The sequence below is a fragment of the Procambarus clarkii genome, chromosome 40 (genome assembly GCF_040958095.1).
Source record: "Procambarus clarkii isolate CNS0578487 chromosome 40, FALCON_Pclarkii_2.0, whole genome shotgun sequence".
In the NCBI taxonomy this organism is placed as follows: domain Eukaryota; kingdom Metazoa; phylum Arthropoda; class Malacostraca; order Decapoda; family Cambaridae; genus Procambarus; species Procambarus clarkii.
The window spans coordinates 38,771,461-38,799,071 of record NC_091189.1 but is presented as its reverse complement, the minus strand read 5'-3'; the positions used below and the strand labels follow the sequence as shown (position 1 = coordinate 38,799,071).

Sequence of the window (27,611 nt, the reverse complement as noted above, 5' to 3'; positions counted from 1 at the left end):
ACTAAGCCCCGGAAGCACCTCAAGGTAGCCTCAAGGTAGCCTAGGTAGGTGTTCTTTTACCAGCACAGCAACGCCACCGCCTTTCCTAATTTTTCTGTCCCATCTCCAAATTGAGTAGCCCCTTGGGAATATGACCTCATTTAAAATTACATCTTCAAGTTTTGTCTCCGTGAGTGCAACAATATCTGGTGTCTGCAGCTGTATTACATCACTTAACTCCAGTATCTTCGATCTCACTCCATCTATGTTGGTGTATGCAATCTTCAGAAACTTGTTCCCCCTCTCCTTATTCTTCACTCCCCCTCTCTCTATTGATTTTGTTGGTTTGCCTTTATGTACCACTTTACTGGTTTACCTACCCCTATCACTTTGTAGAAAAAAAAAATTTATTTCTTCTTCATTCCTGCTCTCATTTAAATGTTTTGCCTCGGTGAGGTTCAGTTTCAGCTTCTCTCTATCTTCTTTTGAAAGATCTCGTCTTAACGACCACCCTTTCCCATCCTCATCACTTTGCAATTTTCTAGCATTCCTTAGTACTTCTTCCATCTGTTTGGCACCGTTTAGGGTGATCCTCAAAGGTCGATCTTTCCCTTTTACGTACCTGCCTATTCTCCTGTAGTCGCACACATTCTCTATGGTTGTAAGACCTTCCACGAGGCCAACAATTTTATCTACTACTTTAGCTTCTTCTACAGCTCTTTCTGACCTAGATGTTATCGCCTTTTCTTTGCAGCCAAAAATGATCAGGGACTTACTCCGATCAACTGTGTTTTGCACCAACTTCGGGTTAGATGCCAATTCTTTCCTCACTTCTAGCCTAATGTTTGTTTTATCTTGGTTGCTGCAGTGTTTGACTTCCTTTACTGCTTCTTCTATTTTTTCCTTCTCCTTGGCCACTTGTGCATAAGTGAGTTGCATATCTTTCTTGCACTGTTCTATTCCCTGTGTAACTTCCTCCATCTGTGCTGACAAAAGCTGTTTCTCCTGTTGAATTTCCTTGCCTAACCTATTGTAGTCATTTATGTTTAAATTTACTTTAACTTCTTCCAAAGCTATTTTTAAGAGTTTATTTTCTTCTTCCATGGCTTTGCAATTTGTTTCCAATTGATTCTTATCCTTGCGCAAGTCTTTCACTAAACCCTCAAGACATAAAACTTTGCTATTCAAATGGTCATTTCTTTCTTTCAATTTACTAATTATTTCTACATGAGAGTTCACTATAGTATCTAAATTTACCAACTTGTTATGTAGACTGCTAATATCAATGCTTTCTTCATTGAATCCCTCAAAATCAAGCTCTGTTTTGTTTTTCCCCTTGTAATTACCTAAGTGTAATTACCTAAGTGTAGTTACAGGATGAGAGCTACGCTCGTGGTGTCCCGTCTTCCCAGCACTCTTTGTCATATAACGCTTTGAAACTACTGACGGTCTTGGCCTCCACCACCTTCTCACTTAACTTGTTCCAACCGTCTACCACTCTATTTGCGAAGGTGAATTTTCTTATATTTCTTCGGCATCTGTGTTTAGCTAGTTTAAATCTATGACCTCTTGTTCTTGAAATTCCAGGTCTCAGGAAGTCTTCCCTGTCGATTTTATCAATTCCTGTTACTATTTTGTATGTAGTGATCATATCACCTCTTTTTCTTCTGTCTTCTAGTTTTGGCATATTTAATGCTTCTAACCTCTCCTCGTAGCTCTTGCCCTTCAGTTCTGGGAGCCACTTAGTAGCATGTCTTTGCACCTTTTCCAGTTTTTTGATGTGCTTCTTAAGATATGGGCACCACACAACAGCTGCATATTCTAGCTTTGGCCTAACAAAAGTCATGAACAATTTCTTTAGTATATCGCCATCCATGTATTTAAATGCAATTCTGAAGTTAGAAAGCATAGCATAGGCTCCTTGCACAATATTCTTTATGTGGTCCTCAGGTGATAGTTTTCTATCTAGAACCACTCCTAGATCTTTCTTTATCAGAATTCTTTAAAGATTTCTCACATAATATATAGGTTGTGTGGGGTCTATGTTCTCCTATTCCACATTCCATAACATGACATTTATTAACATTAAATTCCATTTGCCAAGTGGTGCTCCATATACTTATTTTGTCCAGGTCTTCTTGAAGGGCATGACAGTCATCTAAATTTCTTATCCTTCCTATTATCTTAGCATCATCAGCAAACATGTTCATATAATTCTGTATACCAACTGGTAGATCATTTATGTACACAATAAACATCACTGGTGCAAGAACTGAACCCTGTGGTACTCCACTTGTGACATTTCTCCATTCTGATACATTGCCTCTGATTACTGCCCTCATTTTTCTATCAGTCAGAAAATTTTTCATCCATGATAGAAGCTTACCTGTCACCCCTCCAATATTTTCCAGTTTCCAGAACAACCTCTTATGTGGAACTCTGTCGAAAGCCTTTTTTAGGTCCAGATAGATGCAGTCAACCCAACCATCTCTTTCCTGTAATATCTCTGTGGCTCGATCATAGAAACTGAGTAAATTCGATACACAGGATCTTCCAGATCGAAAACCATACTGTCTGTCTGATATTATATCATTTCTCTCTAGGTGTTCTACCCATTTAGTTTTGATTAGTTTTTCCAATACTTTCACTATTACACTTGTCAATGATACAGGTCTATAATTGAGGGGGTCTTCCCTGCTGCCACTTTTGTAGATTGGAACTATGTTAGCCTGTTTCCACCCGTCTGCTACGATTCCTGTACACAGGGATGCCTGAAAGATCAGGTGAAGTGGAATGCTGAGCTCAGATGCACATTCTCTCAGAACCCATGGTGAAACGCCATCTGGGCCAGCTGCTTTGTTCTTATCGAGCTCCTTGAGCATTTTTTCCACTTCGTCTCTAGACACCTTTATGTGTTCTATGTTGTTCTCTGGAATTCTTATTGTATCTGGTTCCCTAAAGATTTCATTTTGTACAAACACACTTTGGAACTTTTCGTTTAGTGTTTCACACATTTCCTTTTCATCTTCCGTGAATCTATTTCCCATTTTCAACCTCTGAATATTATCCTTTACCTGCAATTTGTTGTTTATGAATTTATAGAATAGACCTGGTTCTGTTTTACATTTGTCCGCAATCCCTTTTTCAAAATTTCTTTCTGCCTCTCTCCTCACTGCCGTGTAGTTGTTTCTCGCATCTTTGTATCGCTGGTATGTTTGGGGGTTCGGCCTCTTCCTGTATTGATTCCATTTTTGTGTCTTTCGGTCTCTAGCCCTCTCGCAATTTCTATTGAACCAATCCTGTTTCCTAGTTCTGCATCTCTGTTTTGGTATAAATTTTTTTGTGCCTTTATCATATATTTCACAAAACTTGCCATACATCTCATTCACTTCCTTGCCTAGCATCAAGTCTGTCCAATTATACTCACTAAAAAAATTTCTAAGGTCACCATAATGTCCTCTCCTGAAGTCTGGTTTTTCAACTGCTTCAACCTCCTTATTTTCTTCCAGCTTATAATGCATTGCATACTTTATTCCCAAAAAGACATGGTCACTTTTACCCAAGGGAGGAAGGTACTGAATGTCAAATATCTCTTCCTCCTTCCTGGTAAATATCAAATCTAGCATGGAGGGAACGTCCCCTTCCCTCATCCTCGTAGCTTGTTTAACATGTTGATACAAGAATGTTTCCAGGATGAGGTCTACAAATTTACAGGTCCAAAAATCTTCTGTTTTAGCTTCATATGCTTCCCAGTCTATGGATTTCAAGTTGAAGTCACCGACTATCAACAGTCGTGATCTATCGTTATCCGCTCTCGCTATAATCTCTCTCATTATTGTTATAAGACCTTCACGTTTACTATCTAGCTCCTCCTTTGACCATGTGCTGCTTGGCGGTGGACTATATGCATTTATCATCATTAGTTTATCATCCTCATAGCAGATCTCTAGTGCTATTAAGTCAACTTCTTGTGGATTGGCAGTCATTATTTCCTTCACCTTTAGGTGTTCTTTTACCAGCACAGCAACGCCACCGCCTTTCCTAATTTTTCTGTCCCGTCTCCAAATTGAGTAGCCCCTTGGGAATATGACCTCATTTAAAATTACATCTTCAAGTTTTGTCTCCGTGAGTGCAACAATGTCTGGTGTCTGCAGCTGTATTACATCACTTAACTCCAGTATCTTCGATCTCACTCCATCTATGTTGGTGTATGCAATCTTCAGGAACTTGTTCCCCCTACCCTTATTCTTCACTCCCCCTCTCTCTATTGATTTTGTTGGTTTGCCTTTATGTACCACTTTACTGGTTTACCTACCCCTATCACTTTGTAGAAAAAAGAATTTATTTCTTCTTCATTCCTGCTCTCATTTAAATGTTTTGCCTCGGCGAGGTTCAGTTTCAGCTTCTCTCTATCTTCTTTTGAAAGATCTCGTCTTAACGACCACCCTTTCCCATCCTCATCCCTTTGCAATTTTCTAGCATTCCTTAGTACTTCTTCCATCTGTTTGGCACCGTTTAGGGTGATCCTCAAAGGTCGATCTTTCCCTTTTACGTACCTGCCTATTCTCCTGTAGTCGCACACATTCTCTCTGTTTGTAAGACCTTCCACGAGGCCAACAATTTTATCTACTACTTTAGCTTCTTCTACAGCTCTTTCTGACCTAGATGTTATCGCCTTTTCTTTGCAGCCAAAAATGATCAGGGACTTACTCCGATCAACTGTGTTTTGCACCAACTTCGGGTTAGATGCCAATTCTTTCCTCACTTCTAGCCTAATGTTTGTTTTATCTTGGTTGCTACAGTGTTTGACTTCCTTCACTGCTTCTTCTATTTTTTCCTTCTCCTTGGCCACTTGTGCATAAGTGAGTTGCATATCTTTCTTGCACTGTTCTATTCCCTGTGTAACTTCCTCCATCTGTGCTGACAAAAGCTGTTTCTCCTGTTGAATTTCCTTGCCTAACCTATTGTAGTCATTTATGTTTAAATTTACTTTAACTTCTTCCAAAGCTATTTTTAAGAGTTTATTTTCTTCTTCCATGGCTTTGCAATTTGTTTCCAATTGATTCTTATCCTTGCGCAAGTCTTTCACTAAACCCTCAAGACATAAAACTTTGCTATTCAAATGGTCATTACTTTCTTTCAATTTACTAATTATTTCTACATGAGAGTTCACTATAGTATCTAAATTTACCAACAAGTGTGTGTGTGTGTGTGTGTGTGTGTGTGTGTGTGTGTGTGTGTGTGTGTGTGTGTAATTACCTAGTTTTACCTAGTTGTGCTTGTGGGGGTTGAGCTTCGGCTCTTGAGAGGTCCCGCCTCTCAACTGTCAATCAACAGGTGTACAGGTTCCTGAGCCCATTGGGCTCTATCATATTTACACTTTAAACTGTGTATGGAGTCAGCCTCCACTACATCACTTCCTAATGCATTCCATTTATTAACTACTCTGACACTAATAAAAAATTGTTTCAACTGTATCTATGGCTCATTTAGGCACTTAGTTACCACCTATGTTCCCTAGTGCATGTACCCATTGTGTTAAATAAACTGTCTTTGTCTACCCTATCAATTTCTTAGTGAGTCTTGCAGTGGTGATCATGTCCCCTCCAACTCTTCTCTCTTACAACGACGTGAGGTTTACTTTCCGTAGTCTCTCCTCATAGCTCATGCCCCTCAGTTCGGGCACTAGTCTGGTGGCAAGTCTCTGGACCTTCTCCAATGTGTGTGTGTGTGTTCAGTATTGGTATATCTTTGGTTCCATGGGTTTGTATGTATGTGGTTTTATTGGCTGCTTGTTGACACCGGAGTTTCCCTTGGCTCCTGAGGGGGGCTACACAGGTCTCCTGGGCTCCTGAGGGGGGCTGCACAGGGGTCCCCTGGGCTCCTCAGGGGCTACACAGGGGTCCCCTGGGCTCCTGAGGGCTACACAGGGGTCCCCTGGGCTCCTGAGGGGCTACACATGGGTCCCCTGGGCTCCTGAGGGGCTACACAGGGGTCCCCTGGGCTCCTGAGGGGGCTACACAAGGGTCCCCTGGGCTCCTGAGGGGCTACACAGGGGGTCCCCTGGGCTCCTCAGGGGCTACACAGGGGTCGCCTGGGCTCCTGAGGGCTACACAGGGGTCCCCTGGGCTCCTGAGGGGCTACACAGGGGTCCCCTGGGCTCCTGAGGGGCTACACAGGGGTCTCCTGGGCTCCTGAGGGGCTACACAGGGGTCCCCTGGGCTCCTGAGGGGCTACACAGGGGTCCCCTGGGCTCCTGAGGGGGCTACACAGGGGTCCCCTGGGCTCCTGAGGGCTACACAGGGGTCCCCTGGGCTCCTGAGGGGCTACACAGGGGTCCCCTGGGCTCCTGAGGGCTACACAGGGGTCCCCTGGGCTCCTGACGGGGCTACACAGGGGTCCCATGGGCTTCTGAGGGGCTACACATGGGTCCCCTGGGCTCCTGAGGGCTACACAGGGGTCCCCTGGGCTCCTGAGGGGGTTACGCATGGGTCCCCTGGGCTCCTGAGGGCTACACAGGGGTCCCCTGGGCTCCTGAGGGGCTACACAGGGGTCCCCTGGGCTCCTGAGGGCTACACAGGGGTCCACTTGGCTCCTGAGGGGCTAGACATGGGTCCCATGGGCTCCTCAGGGGCTACACAGGGGTCCCCTGGGCTCCTGAGGGCTACACAGGGGTCCCCTGGGCTCCTGACAGGGCTACACAGGGGTCCCCTGGGCTCCTGAGGGGCTACACAGGAATCCCCTGGGCTCCTGAGGGGCTACACAGGGGGTCCCCTGGGCTCCTGAGGGGCTACACAGGGGTCCCCTGGGCTCCTGAGGGGCTACACAGGGGGTCCCCCTGGGCTCCTGAGGGGCTACACAGGGGGTCCCCTGGGCTCCTTAGGGGCTACACAGGGGTCCCCTGGGCTCCTGAGGGCTACACAGGGGTCCCCTGGGCTCCTCAGGGGCTACACAGGGGTCCCCTGGGCTCCTGAGGGGGCTACACAAGGGTCCCCTGGGCTCCTGAGGGGCTACACAGGGGGTCCCCTGGGCTCCTCAGGGGCTACACAGGGGTCCCCTGGGCTCCTGAGGGCTACACAGGGGTCCCCTGGGCTCCTGATGGGCTACACAGGGTCCCCTGGGCTCCTGAGGGGCTACACAGGGGTCTCCTGGGCTCCTGAGGGGCTACACAGGGGTCCCCTGGGCTCCTGAGGGGCTACACAGGGGTCCCCTGGGCTCCTGAGGGGGCTACACATGGGTCCCCTGGGCTCCTGAGGGCTACACAGGGGTCCCCTGGGCTCCTGAGGGGCTACACAGGGGTCCCCTGGGCTCCTGAGGGCTACACAGGGGTCCCCTGGGCTCCTGAGGGCTACACAGGGGTCCCCTGGGCTCCTGACGGGGCTACACAGGGGTCCCATGGGCTCATGAGGGGCTACACATGGGTCCCCTGGGCTCCTGAGGGCTACACAGGGGTCCCCTGGGCTCCTGAGGGGCTACACAGGGGTCCCCTGGGCTCCTGAGGGCTACACAGGGGTCCACTGGGCTCCTGAGGGGCTAGACATGGGTCCCATGGGCTCCTCAGGGGCTACACAGGGGTCCCCTGGGCTCCTGAGGGCTACACAGGGGTCCCCTGGGCTCCTGACGGGGCTACACAGGGGTCCCCTGGGCTCCTGAGGAGCTACACAGGGGTCCCCTGGGCTCCTGAGGGGCTACACAGGGGGTCCCCTGGGCTCCTGAGGGGCTACACAGGGGTCCCCTGGGCTCCTGAGGGGCTACACAGGGGTCCCCCTGGGCTCCTGAGGGGCTACACAGGGGGTCCCCTGGGCTCCTCGGGCTACACAGGGGTCCCCTGGGCTCCTGAGGGCTACACAGGGGTCCCCTGGGCTCCTCAGGGGCTACACAGGGGTCCCCTGGGCTCCTGAGGGGCTACACAGGGGTCCCCTGGGCTCCTGAGGGGGCTACACAAGGGTCCCCTTGGCTCCTGAGGGGCTACACAGGGGTCCCTTGGGCTCCTGAAGGGGCTACACATGGGTCCCCTGGGCTCCTGAGGGCTACACAGGGGTCCCCTGGGCTCCTCAGGGGCTACACAGGGGTCCCCTGGGCTCCTGAGGGCTACACAGGGGTCCACTGGGCTCCTGAGGGGCTAGACATGGGTCCCATGGGCTCCTGAGGGGCTACACAGGGGTCCCCTGGGCTCCTGAGGGCTACACAGGGGTCCCCTGGGCTCCTGACGGGGCTACACAGGGGTCCCCTGGGCTCCTGAGGGGGCTACACAGGGGGTCCCCTGGGCCCCTGAGGGGCTACACAGGGGTCCCCTCGGCTCCTGAGGGCTTCACAGGGGTCCCCTGGGCTCCTGAGGGGCTACACAGGGGTCCCCTGGGCTCCTGAGGGATACACAGGGGTCCCCTGGACTCCTGAGGGGCTATACAGGGGTCTCCTGGGCTCCTGAGGGGCTACACAGGGGGTCCCCTGGGCTCCTGAAGGGGCTACACAGGGGTCCCCTGGGCTCCTGAGGGGCTACACACGGGGTCCCCTGGGCTCCTGAGGGGTACACAGGGGTCCCCTAGGCTCCTGAGGGGCTACACAGGGGTCCCCTGGGCTCCTGAGGGGCTACACACGGGGTCCCCTGGGCTCCTGAGGGGGCTACACAGGGGTCCCCTGGGCTCCTGAGGGCTACACAGGGGTCCCCTGGGCTCCTGAGGGCTACACAGGGGTCCCCTGGGCTCCTGACGGGCTACACAGGGGTCCCCTGGGCTCCTGAGGGGCTACACAGGGGGTCCCCTGGGCTCCTGAAGGGGCTACACAGGGGTCCCCTGGGCTCCTGAGGGGGCTACACAGGGGTCCCCTGGGCTCCTGAGGGGCTACACAGGGGTCCCCTAGGTTCCTGAGGGACTACACAGAGGTCCCTTGGACTCCTGACAGGGGGGCTACACAGGGGTCCCCTGGGCTCCTGAGGGGCTACACAGGGGTCTCCTGGGCTCCTGAGGGGCTACACAGGGGTCCCCTGGGCTCCTGAGGGGCTACACAGGGGTCCCCTGGGCTCCTGAGGGCTACACAGGGGTCCACTGGGCTCCTGAGGGGCTAGACATGGGTCCCATGGGCTCCTCAGGGGCTACACAGGGGTCCCCTGGGCTCCTGAGGGCTACACAGGGGTCCCCTGGGCTCCTGACGGGGCTACACAGGGGTCCCCTGGGCTCCTGAGGAGCTACACAGGGGTCCCCTGGGCTCCTGAGGGGCTACACAGGGGGTCCCCTGGGCTCCTGAGGGGCTACACAGGGGTCCCCTGGGCTCCTGAGGGGCTACACAGGGGTCCCCCTGGGCTCCTGAGGGGCTACACAGGGGGTCCCCTGGGCTCCTCGGGCTACACAGGGGTCCCCTGGGCTCCTGAGGGCTACACAGGGGTCCCCTGGGCTCCTCAGGGGCTACACAGGGGTCCCCTGGGCTCCTGAGGGGCTACACAGGGGTCCCCTGGGCTCCTGAGGGGGCTACACAAGGGTCCCCTTGGCTCCTGAGGGGCTACACAGGGGTCCCTTGGGCTCCTGAAGGGGCTACACATGGGTCCCCTGGGCTCCTGAGGGCTACACAGGGGTCCCCTGGGCTCCTCAGGGGCTACACAGGGGTCCCCTGGGCTCCTGAGGGCTACACAGGGGTCCACTGGGCTCCTGAGGGGCTAGACATGGGTCCCATGGGCTCCTGAGGGGCTACACAGGGGTCCCCTGGGCTCCTGAGGGCTACACAGGGGTCCCCTGGGCTCCTGACGGGGCTACACAGGGGTCCCCTGGGCTCCTGAGGGGGCTACACAGGGGGTCCCCTGGGCCCCTGAGGGGCTACACAGGGGTCCCCTCGGCTCCTGAGGGCTTCACAGGGGTCCCCTGGGCTCCTGAGGGGCTACACAGGGGTCCCCTGGGCTCCTGAGGGATACACAGGGGTCCCCTGGACTCCTGAGGGGCTATACAGGGGTCTCCTGGGCTCCTGAGGGGCTACACAGGGGGTCCCCTGGGCTCCTGAAGGGGCTACACAGGGGTCCCCTGGGCTCCTGAGGGGCTACACACGGGGTCCCCTGGGCTCCTGAGGGGTACACAGGGGTCCCCTAGGCTCCTGAGGGGCTACACAGGGGTCCCCTGGGCTCCTGAGGGGGCTACACAGGGGTCCCCTGGGCTCCTGAGGGCTACACAGGGGTCCCCTGGGCTCCTGAGGGCTACACAGGGGTCCCCTGGGCTCCTGACGGGCTACACAGGGGTCCCCTGGGCTCCTGAGGGGCTACACAGGGGGTCCCCTGGGCTCCTGAAGGGGCTACACAGGGGTCCCCTGGGCTCCTGAGGGGGCTACACAGGGGTCCCCTGGGCTCCTGAGGGGCTACACAGGGGTCCCCTAGGTTCCTGAGGGACTACACAGAGGTCCCTTGGACTCCTGACAGGGGGGCTACACAGGGGTCCCCTGGGCTCCTGAGGGGCTACACAGGGGTCTCCTGGGCTCCTGAGGGGCTACACAGGGGTCTCCTGGGCTCCTGAGGGCTACACAGGGGTCCCCTGGGCTCCTGACGGGCTACACAGGGGTCCCCTGGGCTCCTGAGGGGGCTACACATGGGTCCCCTGGGCTCCTGAGGGTTACACAGGGGTCCCCTGGGCTCCTGAGGGGCTACACAGGGGTCCCCTGGGCTCCTGAGGGCTTCACAGGGGTCCCCTGGGCTCCTGAGGGGGCTACACATGGGTCCCCTGGGCTCCTGAGGGCTACACAGGGGTCCCCTGGGCTCCTGAGGGGCTACACAGGGGTCCCCTGGGCTCCTGAGGGCTACACAGGGGTCCCCTGGGCTCCTGATGGGGCTACACAGGGGTCCCCTGGGCTCCTGAGGGGGCTACACAGGGGGTCCCCTGGGCTCCTGAGGGGCTACACAGGGGTCCCCTGGGCTCCTGAGGGCTTCACAGGGGTCCCCTGGGCTCCTGAGGGGCTACACAGGGGTCCCCTGGGCTCCTGAGGGATACACAGGGGTCCCCTGGACTCCTGAGGGGCTATACAGGGGTCTCCTGGGCTCCTGAGGGGCTACACAGGGGGTCCCCTGGGCTCCTGAAGGGGCTACACAGGGGTCCCTTGGGCTCCTGAGGGGTTACACACGGGGTCCCCTGGGTCCTGAGGGGCTACACAGGGGTCCCCTGGGCTCCTGAGGGGCTACACAGGGGTCCCCTGGGCTCCTGAGGGGCTACACACGGGGTCCCCTGGGCTCCTGAGGGGGCTACACAGGGGTCCCCTGGGCTCCTGAGGGCTACACAGGGGTCCCCTGGGCTCCTGAGGGCTACACAGGGGTCCCCTGGGCTCCTGACGGGCTACACAGGGGTCCCCTGGGCTCCCGAGGGGCTACACAGGGGGTCCCCTGGGCTCCTGAAGGGGCTACACAGGGGTCCCCTGGGCTCCTGAGGGGGCTACACAGGGGTCCCCTGGGCTCCTGAGGGGCTACACAGGGGTCCCCTAGGTTCCTGAGGGTCTACACAGGGGTCCCCTGGACTCCTGACAGGGGGGCTACACAGGGGTCCCCTAGGCTCCTGAGGGGCTACACAGGGGTCTCCTGGGCTCCTGAGGGGCTACACAGGGGTCTCCTGGGCTCCTGAGGGCTACACAGGGGTCCCCTGGGCTCCTGACGGGCTACACAGGGGTCCCCTGGGCTCCTGACGGGCTACACAGGGGTCCCCTGGGCTCCTGACGGGCTACACAGGGGGGTCCCCTGGGCTCCTGAGGGGCTACACAGGGGGTCCCCTGGGCTCCTGAGGGCTAAACAGGGGTCCCCTGGGCTCCTGACAGGGGGGCTACACAGGGGTCCCCTGGGCTCCTGAGGGCTACACAGGGGTCCCCTGGGCTCCTGAGGGCTACACAGGGGTCCCCTGGGCTCCTGACGGGCTACACAGGGGTCCCTTGGGCTCCTGAGGGGCTACACAGGGGGTCCCCTGGGCTCCTGAAGGGGGCTACACAGGGGTCCCCTGGGCTCCTGAGGGGGCTACACAGGGGTCCCCTGAGCTCCTGAGGGGCTACACAGGGGTCCCCTAGGCTCCTGAGGGGCTACACAGGGGTCCCCTGGGCTCCTGAAGGGCTACACAGGGGGTCCCCTGGGCTCCTGAAGGGGCTACACAGGGGTCCCCTGGCCTCCTGAGGGGCTACACAGGGGTCCCCTGGGCTCCTGAGGGCTACACAGGGGTCCCCTGGGCTCCTGAGGAAGGCTACACAGGGGTCCCTGGGCTCCTGAGGGGGGCTACACTGGGGTCCCCTGAGATCCTGAGGGCTACACAGGGGGTCCCCTGGCCTCCTGAGGGGCTACACAGGGGGTCCCCTGGGCTCCTGAGGGGCTACACAGGGGTCCCCTGGGCTCCTGAGGGGGCTACACAGGGGTCCTCTGGGCTTCTGAGGGGCTACACAGGGGTCCTCTGGGCTCCTGAGGGGCTACACATGGGTCCCCTGGGCTCCTGAGGGGCTACACAGGGGTCCCCTGGGCTCCTGAGGGGCTACACAGGGGTCCGCTGGGCTCCTGAGGGCTACACAGGGGTCCCCTGGGCTCCTGAGGGGGGGCTACACAGGGGTCCCCTGGGCTCCTGAGGGGCTACACAGGGGTCCCCTGGGCTCCTGAGGGGCTACACAGGGGTCCCCTGGGCTCCTGAGGGGCTGCACAGGGGTCCCCTGGGCTCCTGAGGGGCTGCACAGGGGGTCCCCTGGGCTCCTGAGGGGGCTACACAAGGGTCCCCTGGGCTCCTGAGGGCTACACAGGTGTCTCCTGGGCCCCTCAGGGGCTACACAGGGGTCCCCTGGGCTCCTGAGGGGGGGCTACACAGGGGTCCCCTGGGCTCCTGAGGGCTACACAGGGGTCCCCTGGGCTCCTGAGGGCTACACAGGGGTCCCCTGGGCTCCTGAGGGCTACACAGGGATCCCCTGGGCTCCTGAGGGGCTACACAGGGGTCCCCTGGGCTCCTGAGGGGCTACACAGGGGGTCCCCTGGGCTCCTGAGGGGCTACACAGGGGTCCCCTGGGCTCCTGAGGGGGGAGGGCTACACATGGGTCCCCTGGGCTCCTGAGGGCTACATAGGGGTCCCCTGGGCTCCTGAGGGGTACACAGGGATCCCCTGGGCTCCTGAGGGGTACACAGGGATCCCCTGGGCTCCTGAGGGCTACACAGGGGTCTCCTGGGCTCCTGAGGGGCTACACAGGGGTCCCCTGCGCTCCTGAGGGAGCTACACAGGGGTCCCCTGGGCTCCTGAGGGGCTACACAGGGGTCCCCTAGGCTCCTGAGGGGCTACACAGGGGTCCCCTGGGCTCCTGATGGGCTACTCATGGGGGTCCCCTGGGCTCCTGAAGGGGCTACAAAGGGGTCCCCTGGGCTCCTGAGGGGCTACACAGGGGTCCCCTGGGCTCCTAAGGGGGGCTACACAGGGTTCCCCTGGGCTCCTGAGGGCTACACAGGGGTCCCCTGGGCTCCTGAGGGCTACACAGGGGTCCCCTAGGCTCCTGAGGGGCTACACAGGGGGTCCCCTGGGGTCCTGAGGGGCTACACAGGGGTCCCCTGGGCTCCTGAGGGGGCTACACAAGGGTCCCCTAGGCTCCTGAGGGGCTACACATGGGTCCCCTGGGCTCCTGAGGGCTACACAGGGGTCCCATGGGCTCCTGAGGGGCTACACAGGGGGTCCCCTGGGGCTCATGAGGGCCTACACAGGGGGTCCCCTGGGGCTCCTGAGGGGCTACAAAGGGGTCCCCTGGGCTCCTGAGGGCCTACACAGGGGGTCCCCTGGGGCTCCTGAGGGCCTACACAGGGGTCCCCTGGGCTCCTGAGGGGCTACACAGGGGTCCCCTGGGCTCCTGAGGGGCTACACAGGGGTCCCCTGGGTTCCTGAGGGGCTACACAGGGGGTTCCCTGGGCTCCTGAGGGGTGCTACACAGGGGTTCCCTGGGCTCCTGTGGGGCTACACAGGGGTCCCCTGGGCTCCTGAGGGGGCTACACAGGGGTCCCCTGGGCTTCTGAGGGGCTACACAGGGGGTCCTCTGGGCTCCTGAGGGGGCTACACAAGGGTCCCCTGGGCTCCTGAGGGCTACACAGGGGGTCCCCTGGGCTCCTGAGGGGCTACACAGGGGTCCCCTGGGCTCCTGAGGGCTACACAGGGGTCCCCTGGGCTCCTGAGGGGCTACACACGGGTTCCCTGGGCTCCTGAGGTGCTACACAGGGGTCCCCTGGGCTCCTGAGGGCTACACAGGGGTCCCCTGGGCTCCTGAGGGGGGCTACACAGGGGTCCCCTGGGCTCCTGAGGGGGCTACACAGGGGGTTCCCTGGGCTCTTGAGGGGGCTTCACAGGGGTCCCCTGGGCTCCTGAGGGGGCAACACAGGGGTCCCCTGGGCTCCTGAGGGGGCTACACAGGGGTCCCCTGGGCTACTGAGGGGGCTACACAGGGTTCCCCTGGGCTCCTGAGGGGGCTACACAGGGGTCCCCTGGGCTCCTGAGGGGGCTACACAGAGGTCCCCTGGTCTCCTGAGGGGCTACACGGGTCCCCTGGGCTCCTGAGGGGCTACACAGGGGACCCCTGGGCCCTTTAGGAGCTCGGGGGGGGGGGGGACCCCTCAGGTTGCTTGTTGGTTGCTTGTGTGTACATAAATGTGTACGTGGCTGTAACAATTGGTTGATATATTAGTTGCTTTAAAACTGTATGTATGGTGTAGTTGACCCTTAGTGTGACCAATCCTCAAGTCACCAGGTTACATACAAAGGCCTCTTTTGAAGGGTCAAGATTTTTGTCAGTAAAATTTAAATAGGCACCTAGGCTTACATGATTGGTTCATAAATTGAATTGTTTTTGCATTTGTTATAAGTTGTGCATTGTTATATACTATAAAGTGATGATTAGGTTTAGCTTGTCACATAATTGAAGTGAAAATAGTTAATGTGTATTTTTTCCTTTCCAGAGTATTTTCATATCTGGATGTTGTCTCTCTTTGCCGATGTGCACAAGTATCTCATTATTGGCATGTGTTGGCTCTAGACGGCTCAAACTGGCAACGTATTGATCTCTTCAACTTTCAGACAGATATCGAGGTGAGGATCTAGTAAGGATTTTATATTGAGTTACATTATAAAATTATCGATGCAATAAACCAAAAATCTGTTTCAGTGTGTTCAGTAGGTCCGGACACGCTCACCTCTGCCACCCCATGGGGTAGCAGATGCCACAAATATAATTTTTTATAATTATTTCAATATCTCTCATTCATTTCTTCGCTGGATTTTTGCTGTAATATTATTCAAAAGTGTGTAATTTGTGGAATCTATATACCGGATAGTTAAATGTGTAGAATATCGCTATGCTAAAAATTATGAAGCCCATAGAAGGTGACACGTCTTATTATATTCTAAGATCAATCAGAGTTTTTGCTCTTATTACACTATATACACATGTTATATATAACTATCTACATGTTTGTGCACCATAATGAACCACAAAGATCGTGTGTTGAGAGTTTATATACTGTACACAGAACAAGAATCCAAGGTCAGTCTAGTGCCCGACGGCTGAGTGTGGCAGGGGCTGCCTCAAATACATTTTTACATAATTATTTCAGTGTCTGTGAATGGTTTTATATTTAGTTTCCGGGGAAGGGGAGCCCTTTCGGCTCCCCAGAGCTATCCAGGCCAATATGTTCTGTATCCTGATAGGTACCCTGTTTAGTTAGGGTGTTGACGTACTGTGTTCGGTGGTACCCCTTGCTTTGCCCCCTGTGAGTGGATACGTCCCTGGAGGTTCAGCTTTAGCAGTTTGTTTGGTAGACTTGGGCGCCGGTTAGCAGTACCCCGGCTGGGCTTACCCTTAGCGATACCAGTCTACAAGCCCTGGGAATCCCTGTGGAGGTGCACGGGTTCAATGGATGCGACCCCTTGGTCTCCTCTCACATTGTGCGAGTTCTTGCTTCCAAGATTGTGTTAATTCTTGCTTCCTCTTCTTGTTCCTGTCAAAGGGCACTAGCTGTAAGCTGGAATCCTAATATATGACAGCTATATCAGATGAAACATTTATATTATATAAGATAAGGACCAAGGCTTAATTACCTGTATTTAGACATTGTTTCTTGTGCTAACCAGTTCACCCTATATCTACCTAACATTAACTGGCCAGAAATGATTAGATAAATGGGTTTCGGTAAGACACTTCCCTTGTTTATGTTGACTGCGTGTTGATGATGGAAGAAGCACTAATTTGATCTCCATAACACTTCGTCCAAGAGAAATTATAGGAGCTGAACTCGCTCCACAGCGACTTGGTCTTAACAATGGCTGACCTCCCTCACCACTGATGCTCCTGGCTCTCTTTATCCAGATGTCAATAAGTGATAGAAGGGTCACATTTACTCTATTATGATACTGATAATTAAGTTTTTTGATACTGATAAGTAAATTCAAATGAGATGTTTTATGGTGTCATAAGTCCAAAAACTACTGTATTTAAGAATAATTCCCAACAGAATAGCTGGGGAATTTATAGCACTATGTGGCAATAATATCCCATTTTCTATTGATGGAAAATTCCACTACAAGCTACATTTTCTATGGGTTAACTTGTATATACAACAGCAGCAATATTATCTGCCTACTGTATTTAATATTAGTAATGGTGTCGGGTTTTCCGACAGATGCCCCGAGACTGCCCCACTTTGCTCATTAGGGACCGGACTTAGGGGTGTTGGTTGCTTCGACCTTGGTTCAGTTCGCACCCCCTCGTTCTTCACCTGCTGTGGTTCATTCTGTCCCCTCCCCCCTAATTCCGGCTCCGAAGCGTCTGAGTGCTTCGGAGTCGGGGCGGGGTCTAGAGGTTTCTGAGACTCGGGCGGTTTTGGGGCTTGCCCCTTCCGGGGAGGCGATGGAGGCATTCGAGACCCTTCCTCCAGCCGTAGCATTGGGGTCTGACCAATGGCCAGACTTGTCATCCACTAAATGACAGGAGACCCAGACAAGAGTTTGACAGAAACAACATGGCAACCATTAATATAATAGAGAGAGCAGCTTCAGTTGCCTGCAGGAATGGATCCAGACTCTTAATTATGGGCAATTTCAACCATGGAAAGATAGACTGGGTGAATGGGGACCCACATGGAGGTGAAGATACGTGGAGAGCTAAACTCCTGGAAGTGACAGCAAGGAACTTTCTGAGCCAACATGTCAAGGGACCCACAAGAATGAGAGGGAATGACGAACCAGCTAGACTCCACCTGATATTCACGTTGAATGATTCAGAAATAAGGGAAGTCAAATTTGAAATCCCCATAGGAATGAGTGATCATAGTGTATTGACATTTGAGTATCTGGTAGAGGTAGGGATAACTTATCCAAGGATGGGATTAGAAGAAAATAGACTAAATTACCGAAGAGGAAAATATGACGAGATGAGGAACTTTCTAATAGGAATACTATGGGAAACAGAACTCGGAGAAAAAAAAGACTGTACAAGATATGATGGATTATGTCACCCAGAAGTTCCAGGAAGCTGCAGACCGGTTTATCCCAGACAAAAAGAGAATAGTGAAAAACAACAGAAGAATCTATGGTTCACTTAGGAATGTGCGGCAGCAAAGCAATTGAGTAAAAGAACATAAAGAAACTACAGAAACAACAGGACACCGGAGAGCAGGGAGAGATACCAGAGGGCCAGAAATAAGTACCTCAGAGTGAGGAAAGAAGCAGAGAGACAGTCTGAAAATGACATCGCAAGTAAAGCAAGTAAGTAAACCCAACCAAAACTGCTCCACAGCCACATCAAGAGGAAAACAGCAGTGAAGGAACAAGTGATGAAACTGAGAAAAGGGGAGAACAGATAGACAGAGAATGACAAGGAGGTGTGTGAAGAACTCAACAAGAGATTCCATGAGGTCTTCACAATAGAACAAAGAGAGGTCCCTGCACTAAATGAGGAGGCAAACCAAGCAACCTTCTAGGAATTTAACCTCACCAGTGAGGAGGTCAAAAGGAATCTGTTGGAGCTGAATGTGACAAAGTCTGTTGGGCCTCACAGAATCTCACCTTGGATATTGAAAGAAGGTGTAGAGGCACCAAGTGTGCCACACTCTATGGTGTATAACAGGTCACTGGAATCGGGAGACCTACCGGAAAGCTGGAAGACAGCTAATGTAGTCCCAATATACAAAAAGGGTGACAGGCAAGAGGCACTGAACTACAGGCCAGTTCCCTAACTTGTATACCAAGGAGAAGATCGTAATTAGAAGAAGAGGAGGTAAATAACTCTGTAACATAACACCAGCATGGATTCAGAGATAGTAAATCGTGCCTCACAGGTCTAATGGAATTCTATGACCAAGCAACACAAATTAGGCAAGAAGGAGAATGGTAGGCAGACTGCATTTTCTTGGACTGTCAGAAAGCCTTTGACACAGTACCTCACAAATGGCTGTTACAAAAGTTGGAGCAACAGGCAGGAGTAAAAGGTAAGGTGCTCCAGTTGATAAGGGAATATCTAAGCAACAGGAAACAGCAAGTAACTGTGAGGGGGGAGGCATCAGAGTGGCGAGATGTTACCAGCGGGGTTCTACAGGGCTCTGTACTTAGACCCATCCTGTTTCTAATATATGTAAATGAGCTTCCGGAGGGTAGAGACTCATTCCTCTCAATGTTTGCTGATCAAAAATTATGAGAAGAATAAAAATAGATGAAGATAGACAGAGACTACAGAATGACCTGGACAAACTGGTGGAATGATCTAGAAAATGGCTACTAAAGTTCAACTCAGGAAAGTGTAAAGTAATGAAATTTGGCGAAGGGAACAGAAGGCTGAATACAATGTACCATCTGGGAGGTGATATCCTCAAATAGGGAGAGAGATCTGAGGGTTGATATCACACAACCTGTTCCCAGAGGCCCACATCAAGAGGATATCATCAGCAGCATGTGCTAGACTGGCCAAAATAAGAACTGCCTTTAGAAACTTGTGTAAGGATTTGTTCAGGACCCTGTATACAACTTATGTCAGACCAATCCTTGAGTATGCAGCTTCAGCCTGGAGTCCATACCTAGTTAAACACAAGACAAAGTTAGAGAAGATTCAGAGGTATGCCACCAGACTGGTTCCAGAACTGAGAGGTATGAGCCACGAGGAAAGGCTAAAGGAGCTGAACTTCACGTCCCTGGAAAACAGAAGAGTAGTGGTTAGACATGATAACCACCTACAAAATTCTCAGGGGGAATTGACAAGGTGAACAAAGACAAACTCTTTAGCATGGGTGGAACACGAACAAGGAGACACGGGTGGAAACTTAGTACCCAAATGAGCCACAGAGACATTAGAAAGAATTTTTCAGTGTCAGAGTAGTTAACAAATGGAATGCATTAAGTAGTGATGTGGTGGAGGCGGACTCCATACACAGTTTCAAATATAGATTTGATAGAGCCTAATAGGCTCAGGAATCTGTACACTGGTTGATTGACAGTTGAGAGGCGGGACCAGAGAGCCAGAGCTCGACCCCCGCAAGCACAACGAGGTGAGTTCAACTAGGTGAGTAGTGAGCCTCGTCTCTTCCCGCTTTTCCGGCTGCCCCGGTTTTTTCTTGTGAGATTGGGCCAACTGGGCTCCCAGTCGGTCCACGTGTCTGCTCGCCAAGGGTTTAGTTCTTTCCCTGCTTGCCAGGTTCGGGTTCCTGGTGAACTGGAGGAAGTCCCATCTAGTTCCCTCCCAGGTTTGGACCTGGCTGAGTCTTGTGTGGGACTCACGGACTGCTTCCTTGTCTCTCCCTCCAGAGTTTCTCCTTCGGCTGTGGTCCTGCATGTGCCAGTTTCTGGGAGGCTCCTGGGTCACCCGGCGGTTGCTCGGTTTGTGTGGGTGCCTAAATTTTGCGTGATGGTCTACCCACTGGGTCGGGTTTATCTTTGTCGGCTGATCTGGTTCCTTCGGGGACGTCCCTTCCACCTCTCCTGAGATTGCTGGGTTCGACCCCCCAGGGACCTTGCGCCGGCTGCTGTGTCGCCGGCTTCATCTTCAGGTTTTTCGAGGATTCAGTGTCTTGGCGCGCACCCGAGCCCTTGCTTGATGTGTTCACGGACGTGTCATCTCTTGGCTGATGCTTTGTGATCAGTGCTCACCAGGCCGGCCAGCAGCGATGGGGTCCGTCCTTCCATCGTTCCCACAGCACGGTGCAGGAGATAGTGGCGGTGTGGTTTGTGGATCAACGATCCGGCTCCATTCGAACTGCTCCCCAGTCGTTCATTGCCTGAACCAGGAAGAAAAGTGGGGTTTGATGCGGCCCTTAGCTCTTTGGGGCTGGTCGCTTTGGGTTACTCGTCTGCTAAGTTCTCGGGGTTTGGCTCTCCTGGCCGTTCACATCTAGGGGGTGTCCATCCTCCTGGTGGACGGTCTGTCCTGGTTCATTCCCTTTTCCATGGAATGGACGGTCCATGCCGACTCATTCAGTTAGCTCTGCCAGATGTTCGGGCACCCAGAGGTGGACCTCTTCACATCGGCATGGTCGAGGGGTCTTCCAGTATATGTGCCGCCCTTTCCCGACTGCGAGGCCGTCGGGGTTGATGCCTTTCGGCAGGACTGGTTGTGGTGGGGGTTCCTGTACCTCTTCCTCCCCGGTTCAGCTGTTGCTCCAGGTCCTGGCTCACATGGAGACTTAACAGGGGAGAGTAGTCCTTCTGGCCGCTTGGTGGCCGGCCCAGCCTTGGTTTCAGGTGCTGCTTGCTCAGTGTCCGAACCTGGAGGTTTTCCCGCGGCTCCGCCTCTTTCAGCAGATCAGCCCGGTTCGTTATGAGACTGGTTCGATCTTCTCCTCGAGTCTTGGTGTCTGGAGTTTTTTTACTTGAGTTTATCACCATCTCTATGGTGATCAAGTGGCTTCTTTGATAGTGTCCCACCTGCGGGCTTCGTCTCGGCAGCAGTATGAAGTGTCCTAGCGGTCCTTCCGGTTCATTTTGTCTCTCCGTCATTGTATTTCGCTTTCAGTTAAGTTGTTTTGTCCTTTCTCTTGTGGCTGTTTCTGGACCGTCATCTGATGCCAAATACTGTTGCCTCATATCGTGCGGCGCTGGCGGAGCTGCTGCAGCTTGCTTTCGGCATTGATGTTATGTGCCATTTTGCAAGCTGTCTCGTGCGTTGTTTCACCTCCGGTTTCCTTTCTTTCCTGTTCCTGGGTTCAGGTCTCTCGGGTTGTCCTCTGGGTTATTCGGTCCAGCCAGCCTGCGGTCTATCCCCATGCCCGTGACGTTTGTAAGTTTGCTGCATGTACTGCCATCTTTGCTAACATGTCTTGGGTTGACATTTCACTGGGTTTTTGGCGGTCGAACAGGGTCCTGGCTGCACGCTACCTCGTAAATGTTCCTAGGCCTAGTCGGACCTGTGTCGTTTTGCGTCGGTGGTTGCAGACAGTTGTCTCGACTTCGAGTTAAGATGCGAGCACCGACCGCCTCTCGGGTAAGTCCCCTCTTGTTTTTGTCTTTGGAGAGGTAGCTCCGGGGAGCCAAAGGAGCTCCCCCCAGAAAACCAGCGTTAAATGTAATGAAGTGCCATTTTCTAAGTGAGTCCTGGAGGTTCCTGCACCCCCTTCCCCCCTGTCAGCGGTTTTTGCGTGTTTTGACATCCATCCTTAAGAACTAGTAGTTGGATCGCTAGTGCGGTGGGTCTGGGGCTCCCCATTTCCCCTCGGGAAGGGGGGAGCTGCGCGGACAAGCGGCGTGGCTCGTGTGACGTCGTGCTTGATTGCTCGTTTTCATTTGGGGAGTTCTATCCACTCGTTTGGCTATGGCTATTTTTGTTGTTTTAACCAAAATAGAGGTTTGTTTTGAGGCGCTTACCTCTCTGGGTGCTTGTCCCGGTCGATGGCAGATATAGAATGCTCCAAATCACATGTGCATTTCTATAGACCATTGCTCCTCGAGCCTCTCTGAGTGGACCAGTTTCTGGCCATGGTCCTCGGTAGACTTACAACTCCATCCACACATTGACTGATGCCAAAGGTTATGGATATACATATCAGCCTCTGGGAGTCACCCAGAAAATGGCATTTCATTACATTCAACGCTGTGTAATTTGTGGAATTTATAAGAGTTAAATGTGTGAAACATTGCTATTCTCCAAAATATGGGGGCCATATATAGTGTCACATATTTTATATTCTTAGATCAACCAAACAACATTTTTGTTGTTATTACGGCACGTTATATATCACTATCAACTTTATATGCACAATAATATTCTGTACTGATAAGCAGTTCTGGTGGGTATGGTAATGAAATCAATACATAGTGTTAAGCCACAAGCAGACGATGCCGGCAGTCACATGATGCAAGACAATACCTCCAGTATTCTACATATTTTGCTATGACCAGCTACAAAACTGCTCTTATTACCACATTCCTATCACAAAAATCCAGAATATGAATCATCCATTTGTGTGGATGGGTAGTTACTCATGGGTAATGCTTGGCGGACTTTCTAGTGTGCTGTGAGTAGTGCACCTGTTTATTTTTATCCTATATAAATATATCCCTGTAGAAAATTCTATTGCAAACAAATTGATACCAAAATAAACGATGTAACACAAAAATTGAGGTGAGAAAACTGAAAAGAGTATACACATTTGTGTGCAGGTGTTGCAGGTGTGCCAATGGGGGCTCGCTCACTGGTAATGCTTGGCCGACTTTCGGCTTTACTGCGGGGAAGTTGTGCCAGGCTTTTGTACCTTATATGCATATACCCCTGTAGGGAATTCTATTGTGAGCACATTGATACAAAAATGAACGACGTAGCATGAAAATTGAGGTGAGAAAATTGAAAAGAGACTACCCATTTTTATGCTCTTGCACGCTCACAGGTAACACTTGGCCAAATTTTGGATTTGCTGTGGGTGGCACTCCAGGCTTTTGGACTTCATTTGCATATACCCATGTAGGGAATTCTGTTTTGAACTCTATGATACCAAAATAAATGACATAACAAGAAAATTGAGGTGAGAAAACTGAAAAGAGTATACACATTTTAGTCTGGCCATGCGCTGACGCAAAACGCCCGTGCCAAACTAAAATAAAATATTGTATGTGGCAAACTTTAGCCGTGATGGAGCTGAGAAGTTAATCAAATTATGGGCACTGAGTGACAAGGTGACCCAGGGACGCTTGCCCCCCGCCACCCCGTGGGGCCGCAGTAGCCGCGAATATAATTATTCACAATTATTTCCATGTCTCTCATTCATTTCTTCTCTGTTTTCTGTGGGAAGCCTCTATGGCTCCCTGGAGCTATCAAGCTGATATATGTTGTGTTAGTCTGGGGCATTAGTCAATTGGAGTTCAGCCTACCAGGGACCACGAGCCAGAACCTGGCCCCCTCAGAGAGGCAAAGGGAGCATTGGCACATAGAAACTCCCATGTGGTTGGGGACATTCCATGTCTGCCATCAGCAGGAGTTGGCACCCAGAAAGGTAGGCATAACAAAACAAACCCAACTTGGTAAGAAAGTGCGACCAAACACCGAACTTGGAGACAGAACTCGCCCTGTAACTTAAGGAAACAAACAAATAAGCAAACGTAACACCTCACTGCACCCTTCGGGGTGGCAGTGAGGGCCTACATTCTACATTCCCTACTACAGCCTACTACAGCCTACTACAGCCGAGGGCCTACATTCCCTACATTGGGGCCTCGTAGCCTGGTGGATAGCGCGCAGGACTCGTAATTCTGTGGCGCGGGTTCAATTCCCGCACGAGGCAGAAACAAATGGGCAAAGTTTCTTTCACCCTGAATGCCCCTGTTACCTAGCAGTAAATAGGTACCTAAGTGTTAGTCAGCTGTCACGGGCTGCTTCCTGGGGGTGGAGGCCTGGTCTAGGACCGGGCCGCGGGGACACTAAAAAAAAAGCCCCGAAATCATCTCAAGATAACCTCAAGATAACCCCGCCTGTCCACACAGCTCCCCCCCCCCCTAGGAGGGGAGGGGGAGCCCCAGACTCCCAGCACCGGATACCCAAGCCATCCAGTTCGTTGGCTGATGTTGTCCGGGGCGGACGTTGACTCTGGCCTCAGATTTCAGTGCAGTTGTGTGCCTTCGTTGTGTGTTTCTGCTGTGTGTGAGGCGCAGTGGCAAGGTGTACCTTGAATAGTACTGGAGCTGCATGCACTCAGGGTTCTCTTCCCTGGGTGCTCTGTAAGTACTGCCTTTGGGTTCTAGGGTTCCCTTCCATAGAAGTTTTGGAAGGGGTCATAGGGGTCTTTGCTGCTCGGTTCTTACCCCCGCCCTTGGGACCAGCTGGGGTTTTCGTGTCTTCTGTTTGGTTAGGAAGTGGTATCTTTTGCTGGTAGAAGCGCAAGGAACTGCACAGCTCGCCTACCTTCGCGGTGGCCGGTTTCTGTTCCTTCTGGAGACATTAAACTTTTGCAAGGTTTTTTCTTTTATTTTTGTTGTAGGTCTTTTGTTGGTTTTGGAGGTCTAACATGGTCTTGGCTGCCAGGTATCTTGTTGATCTCGGTCGTCCTCTGCTGCCATGTGTTGTGCTGGCTTGTATTTTGTAGATATCGGTCACGCCTTCAACTTGATACCTGCTGTACTGCCATGTCCCTGGTAAGTGACCCTTTTGACCTGTGTGGGTAGTTAGCTTCAGGGAACCAATAGGGCTACCCACACAGAAAACTAGCATTGAATGTAATTAAATGGCACTGTCTGAGCCCCGGAGGCTCCCTGACACCCTCTCCCCCTCAGGTGTTGTCGGTGTTTTTTTTTCGTTAAGAACTGGACTTTTCGTGGCCTGGCTGACCCTGGCTGTCTCCCTCCTCCCTCCAGGTGTGGGGGTGGGGGGGGGGGAACTAGTTGGGGGTTAGTTTCACAAGATGGGGGAGTTCTTTTGGCAATTTTGAGGCTGCAGTTTCATGTTAACCATTCAGTTATTCAGTGGTCTGTTTTGATTTGCCTATCTTTCTGGGTGCCTTCCCATGGATGGTGGCAAAGGTGATAAACTTTAAATGTAAAGTGTTCATAGGGCTATCGCTCCCTGCGCCTCTGAGGGAGCTAGGTTCTGGCTCATGGTCCCCGGTAGACCAATTGAATTCTACCACTGATGACACCTAGTAGTGTGGCATTTATTCAGTGTGATAGCTTCAGGGAGCCTTCGGGGCTCACCCAGAAACTGGCATTTCATTACATTCAATGCTGTTTTCTTTATTGTTTAGCAAATATAATGTCCTAAGGTGAAACTGTAGTGTCTAATTTTATTCTTTTACAGGGGAGAGTGGTGGAAAATATTGGCAGAAGATGTGGTGGATTCCTGAAACAGCTCTCTTTACGGGGCTGCCAGAGTGTCAACGATGCAGCCCTCGTTACTTTTGCCGAAATGTGCAACAATATAGAAGAACTTAATCTTAATTACTGCAAGAATATTACAGACAAGTATGGCATTGTGTTGACAGTGTTGTACAGTAGCATTCAGGAATTGTCACTGGCATCTGCCTGTAAGATCACAGTAGTACAGTGGCTATATTCTAGACTCACAATTAGGGATCCTGGGTTCAATCCATAGGGGGGGGGGACAGAAATAGTTGGGCATGTTTTCTTTTGCCTAATGCTTCTGTTGACCTAGCATTAAATAGGTTCCTGGGAGTTAGACAACTGTTGAGGGGGCTGCATCGTGGGGGGAAGGTCAATACAGTAGTTGACCTGAGGTGAACCTCAACACATGCCTAAAGTTTATATATATATATACAAGCTTCCTTTTCACTGACAAAATTAACTATTATTAATATTATTTTTAATTATTATTATAAACTGAATGAACAGCATCTCGAAGCTTGAGGATGATAAAATTGGAGCTTGGGTCAAGAGAGATTTTGTCTTTTTGAAAGACTCTTGGCAACTTTGAGGCCACACCCATTTTCTGCTCCTCAAGAGCAGACTGGTCACGGGAATGCCATGGTGGAAAAATTGGTGCAGGATTTTCTGTAATACTCTAACTAAGGTATCCAATTACAGTTGTGTAGCTCCTTCCTGGTCTTGGCCACTGTCATCTGACAGTTACCTCAGCCCTCTGCCTAACTCGCACTGCCACATACCACATATCTACCATAACACATATCCTACAGTATATATTCCATTTGGACCATAATGAATTCACTGTGTTAGGTTGATGGCTTGGTTGACTTTCTTGAGCTGCCTGAACAGGTCCTCTTTCCTCACAGGGTGCTCATTCCAGGAGTTAACATGGACCACTGTCATCAGTGTACACTGCACATGTGTTGTGCTGGCAGTGTATAGTCTGTTGCTGCACCTTGGAGGACCTGCTCATCACATACTGGAAACAGCAGTAGCTCTTTTTTCATAGCAAGCTGTAAAACATTATATTGGCATAACCCATCCAGGGTAACAAATGCTAATAGCCTCTTTCTCTGCTCGGGAGCATAATTTGGTAGTAGCTCCTCAGTAAGGCAATCTTAGACCTGTCTTGCATTTCCTGTTTAGTCAATAATGTTGTCTGGGTTATAAGGTGACGGTAACTGTCTTCACCTTCCTGCATTTGGTGTGGAACCTATAAGCTCTTATCACTTTTTCTGAAGGGAGCCCCGTCGGCTCTCCAGAGCTATCCAGGCTGATATAGATATATTGGCTTTCTGGCATTAGTCAATGTACATGGAGTTCTTGCCTACCGGGGACCACAAGACAGAACCTGGCCCCCTCAGAGAGGCACGAGGAGCAATGTCCTATAGAAACCCTCGTGTGGATGGAAGCATTCTATGTCTGCCATTGACCAGGTCTGGCACTGTTGGGTATCTGGGGCTTTGACTCAAATATAGAATTATTAAATTATGAAAATTAATATAAATCAAAGGACCACCCACTTTTGGGAAAAGAGGGAAAACAAATAAAAGTGATTATAAGATTGACACTATAGAACCAGTGCCTATGTATGTTAACTTATTTAACAATTACTTAAAGAAAATGAATGGACTGTATTATTAATTGATTAAAGTTAAAAGCCTCAAATATCAACATTGGGGGGGTTATTTCTAGAAGTTCATATATATCTAGGAACCAGTGTGGTTTATCACTAGTTCATTAAAGGGTTAGTAAAATGGCAAAAATTTGAACTAAAATGTAGATTCAAAAATCATGAAATATTAAATAATCAATATATTGAAAGATTATTAACCCTTTAACTGCACAACGCGCCTGCAGGCCCACGTCTGGGGTGCGCTACGCGCCTCCGGGTATTTGTGTTTTTCACGTTCCATTCAAAACTTCAGCGGGCTACATGGGGTTCACATCAGCTTCCTCAGGGCTCTTGTAAACAGACGCCATCTTTAAAAAAATTTGTGGTCCACATTCTCAGGTGTGAGAGCCTCAGTAGTGAGTGAGCAACCAAGGCTGGCGCTCGCAGCATGAGCGCACAGTACTGCTGTTCAGTGTGTGACCACAGCATCGCCTAATAATGTCAAAATATATATATGTATATATATATATATATATATATATATATATATATATATATATATATATATATATATATATATATATATATATATATATATATATATATATATATATATATATACTGCTTTATTATGCATTTGATGGTTACAAGATATACATGGGTTGATACAAAAATAATAATGCAAAAAGGTGCTTAAAGGTTATGGATCTCTTGAAAAACACAACAATGGA

The 27,611-nt window shown here is 51.7% G+C and overlaps 1 protein-coding gene across 3 annotated transcripts in view; it reads left to right on the top strand.

The window, feature by feature from the left end:
• The window catches only part of LOC123758036 (F-box/LRR-repeat protein 20), a 446,116-nt gene that overhangs the window by 107,843 nt on the left and 310,662 nt on the right, over window positions 1-27,611 (top strand). For all 3 annotated transcript variants that reach the window (XM_045742212.2, XM_045742214.2, XM_045742215.2), the window contains 2 exons: window positions 14,885-15,014; window positions 25,183-25,346. In XM_045742212.2, the coding sequence (XP_045598168.1) occupies window positions 14,885-15,014; window positions 25,183-25,346 (294 nt within the window). The remainder of the gene's footprint in view (window positions 1-14,884; window positions 15,015-25,182; window positions 25,347-27,611) is intronic.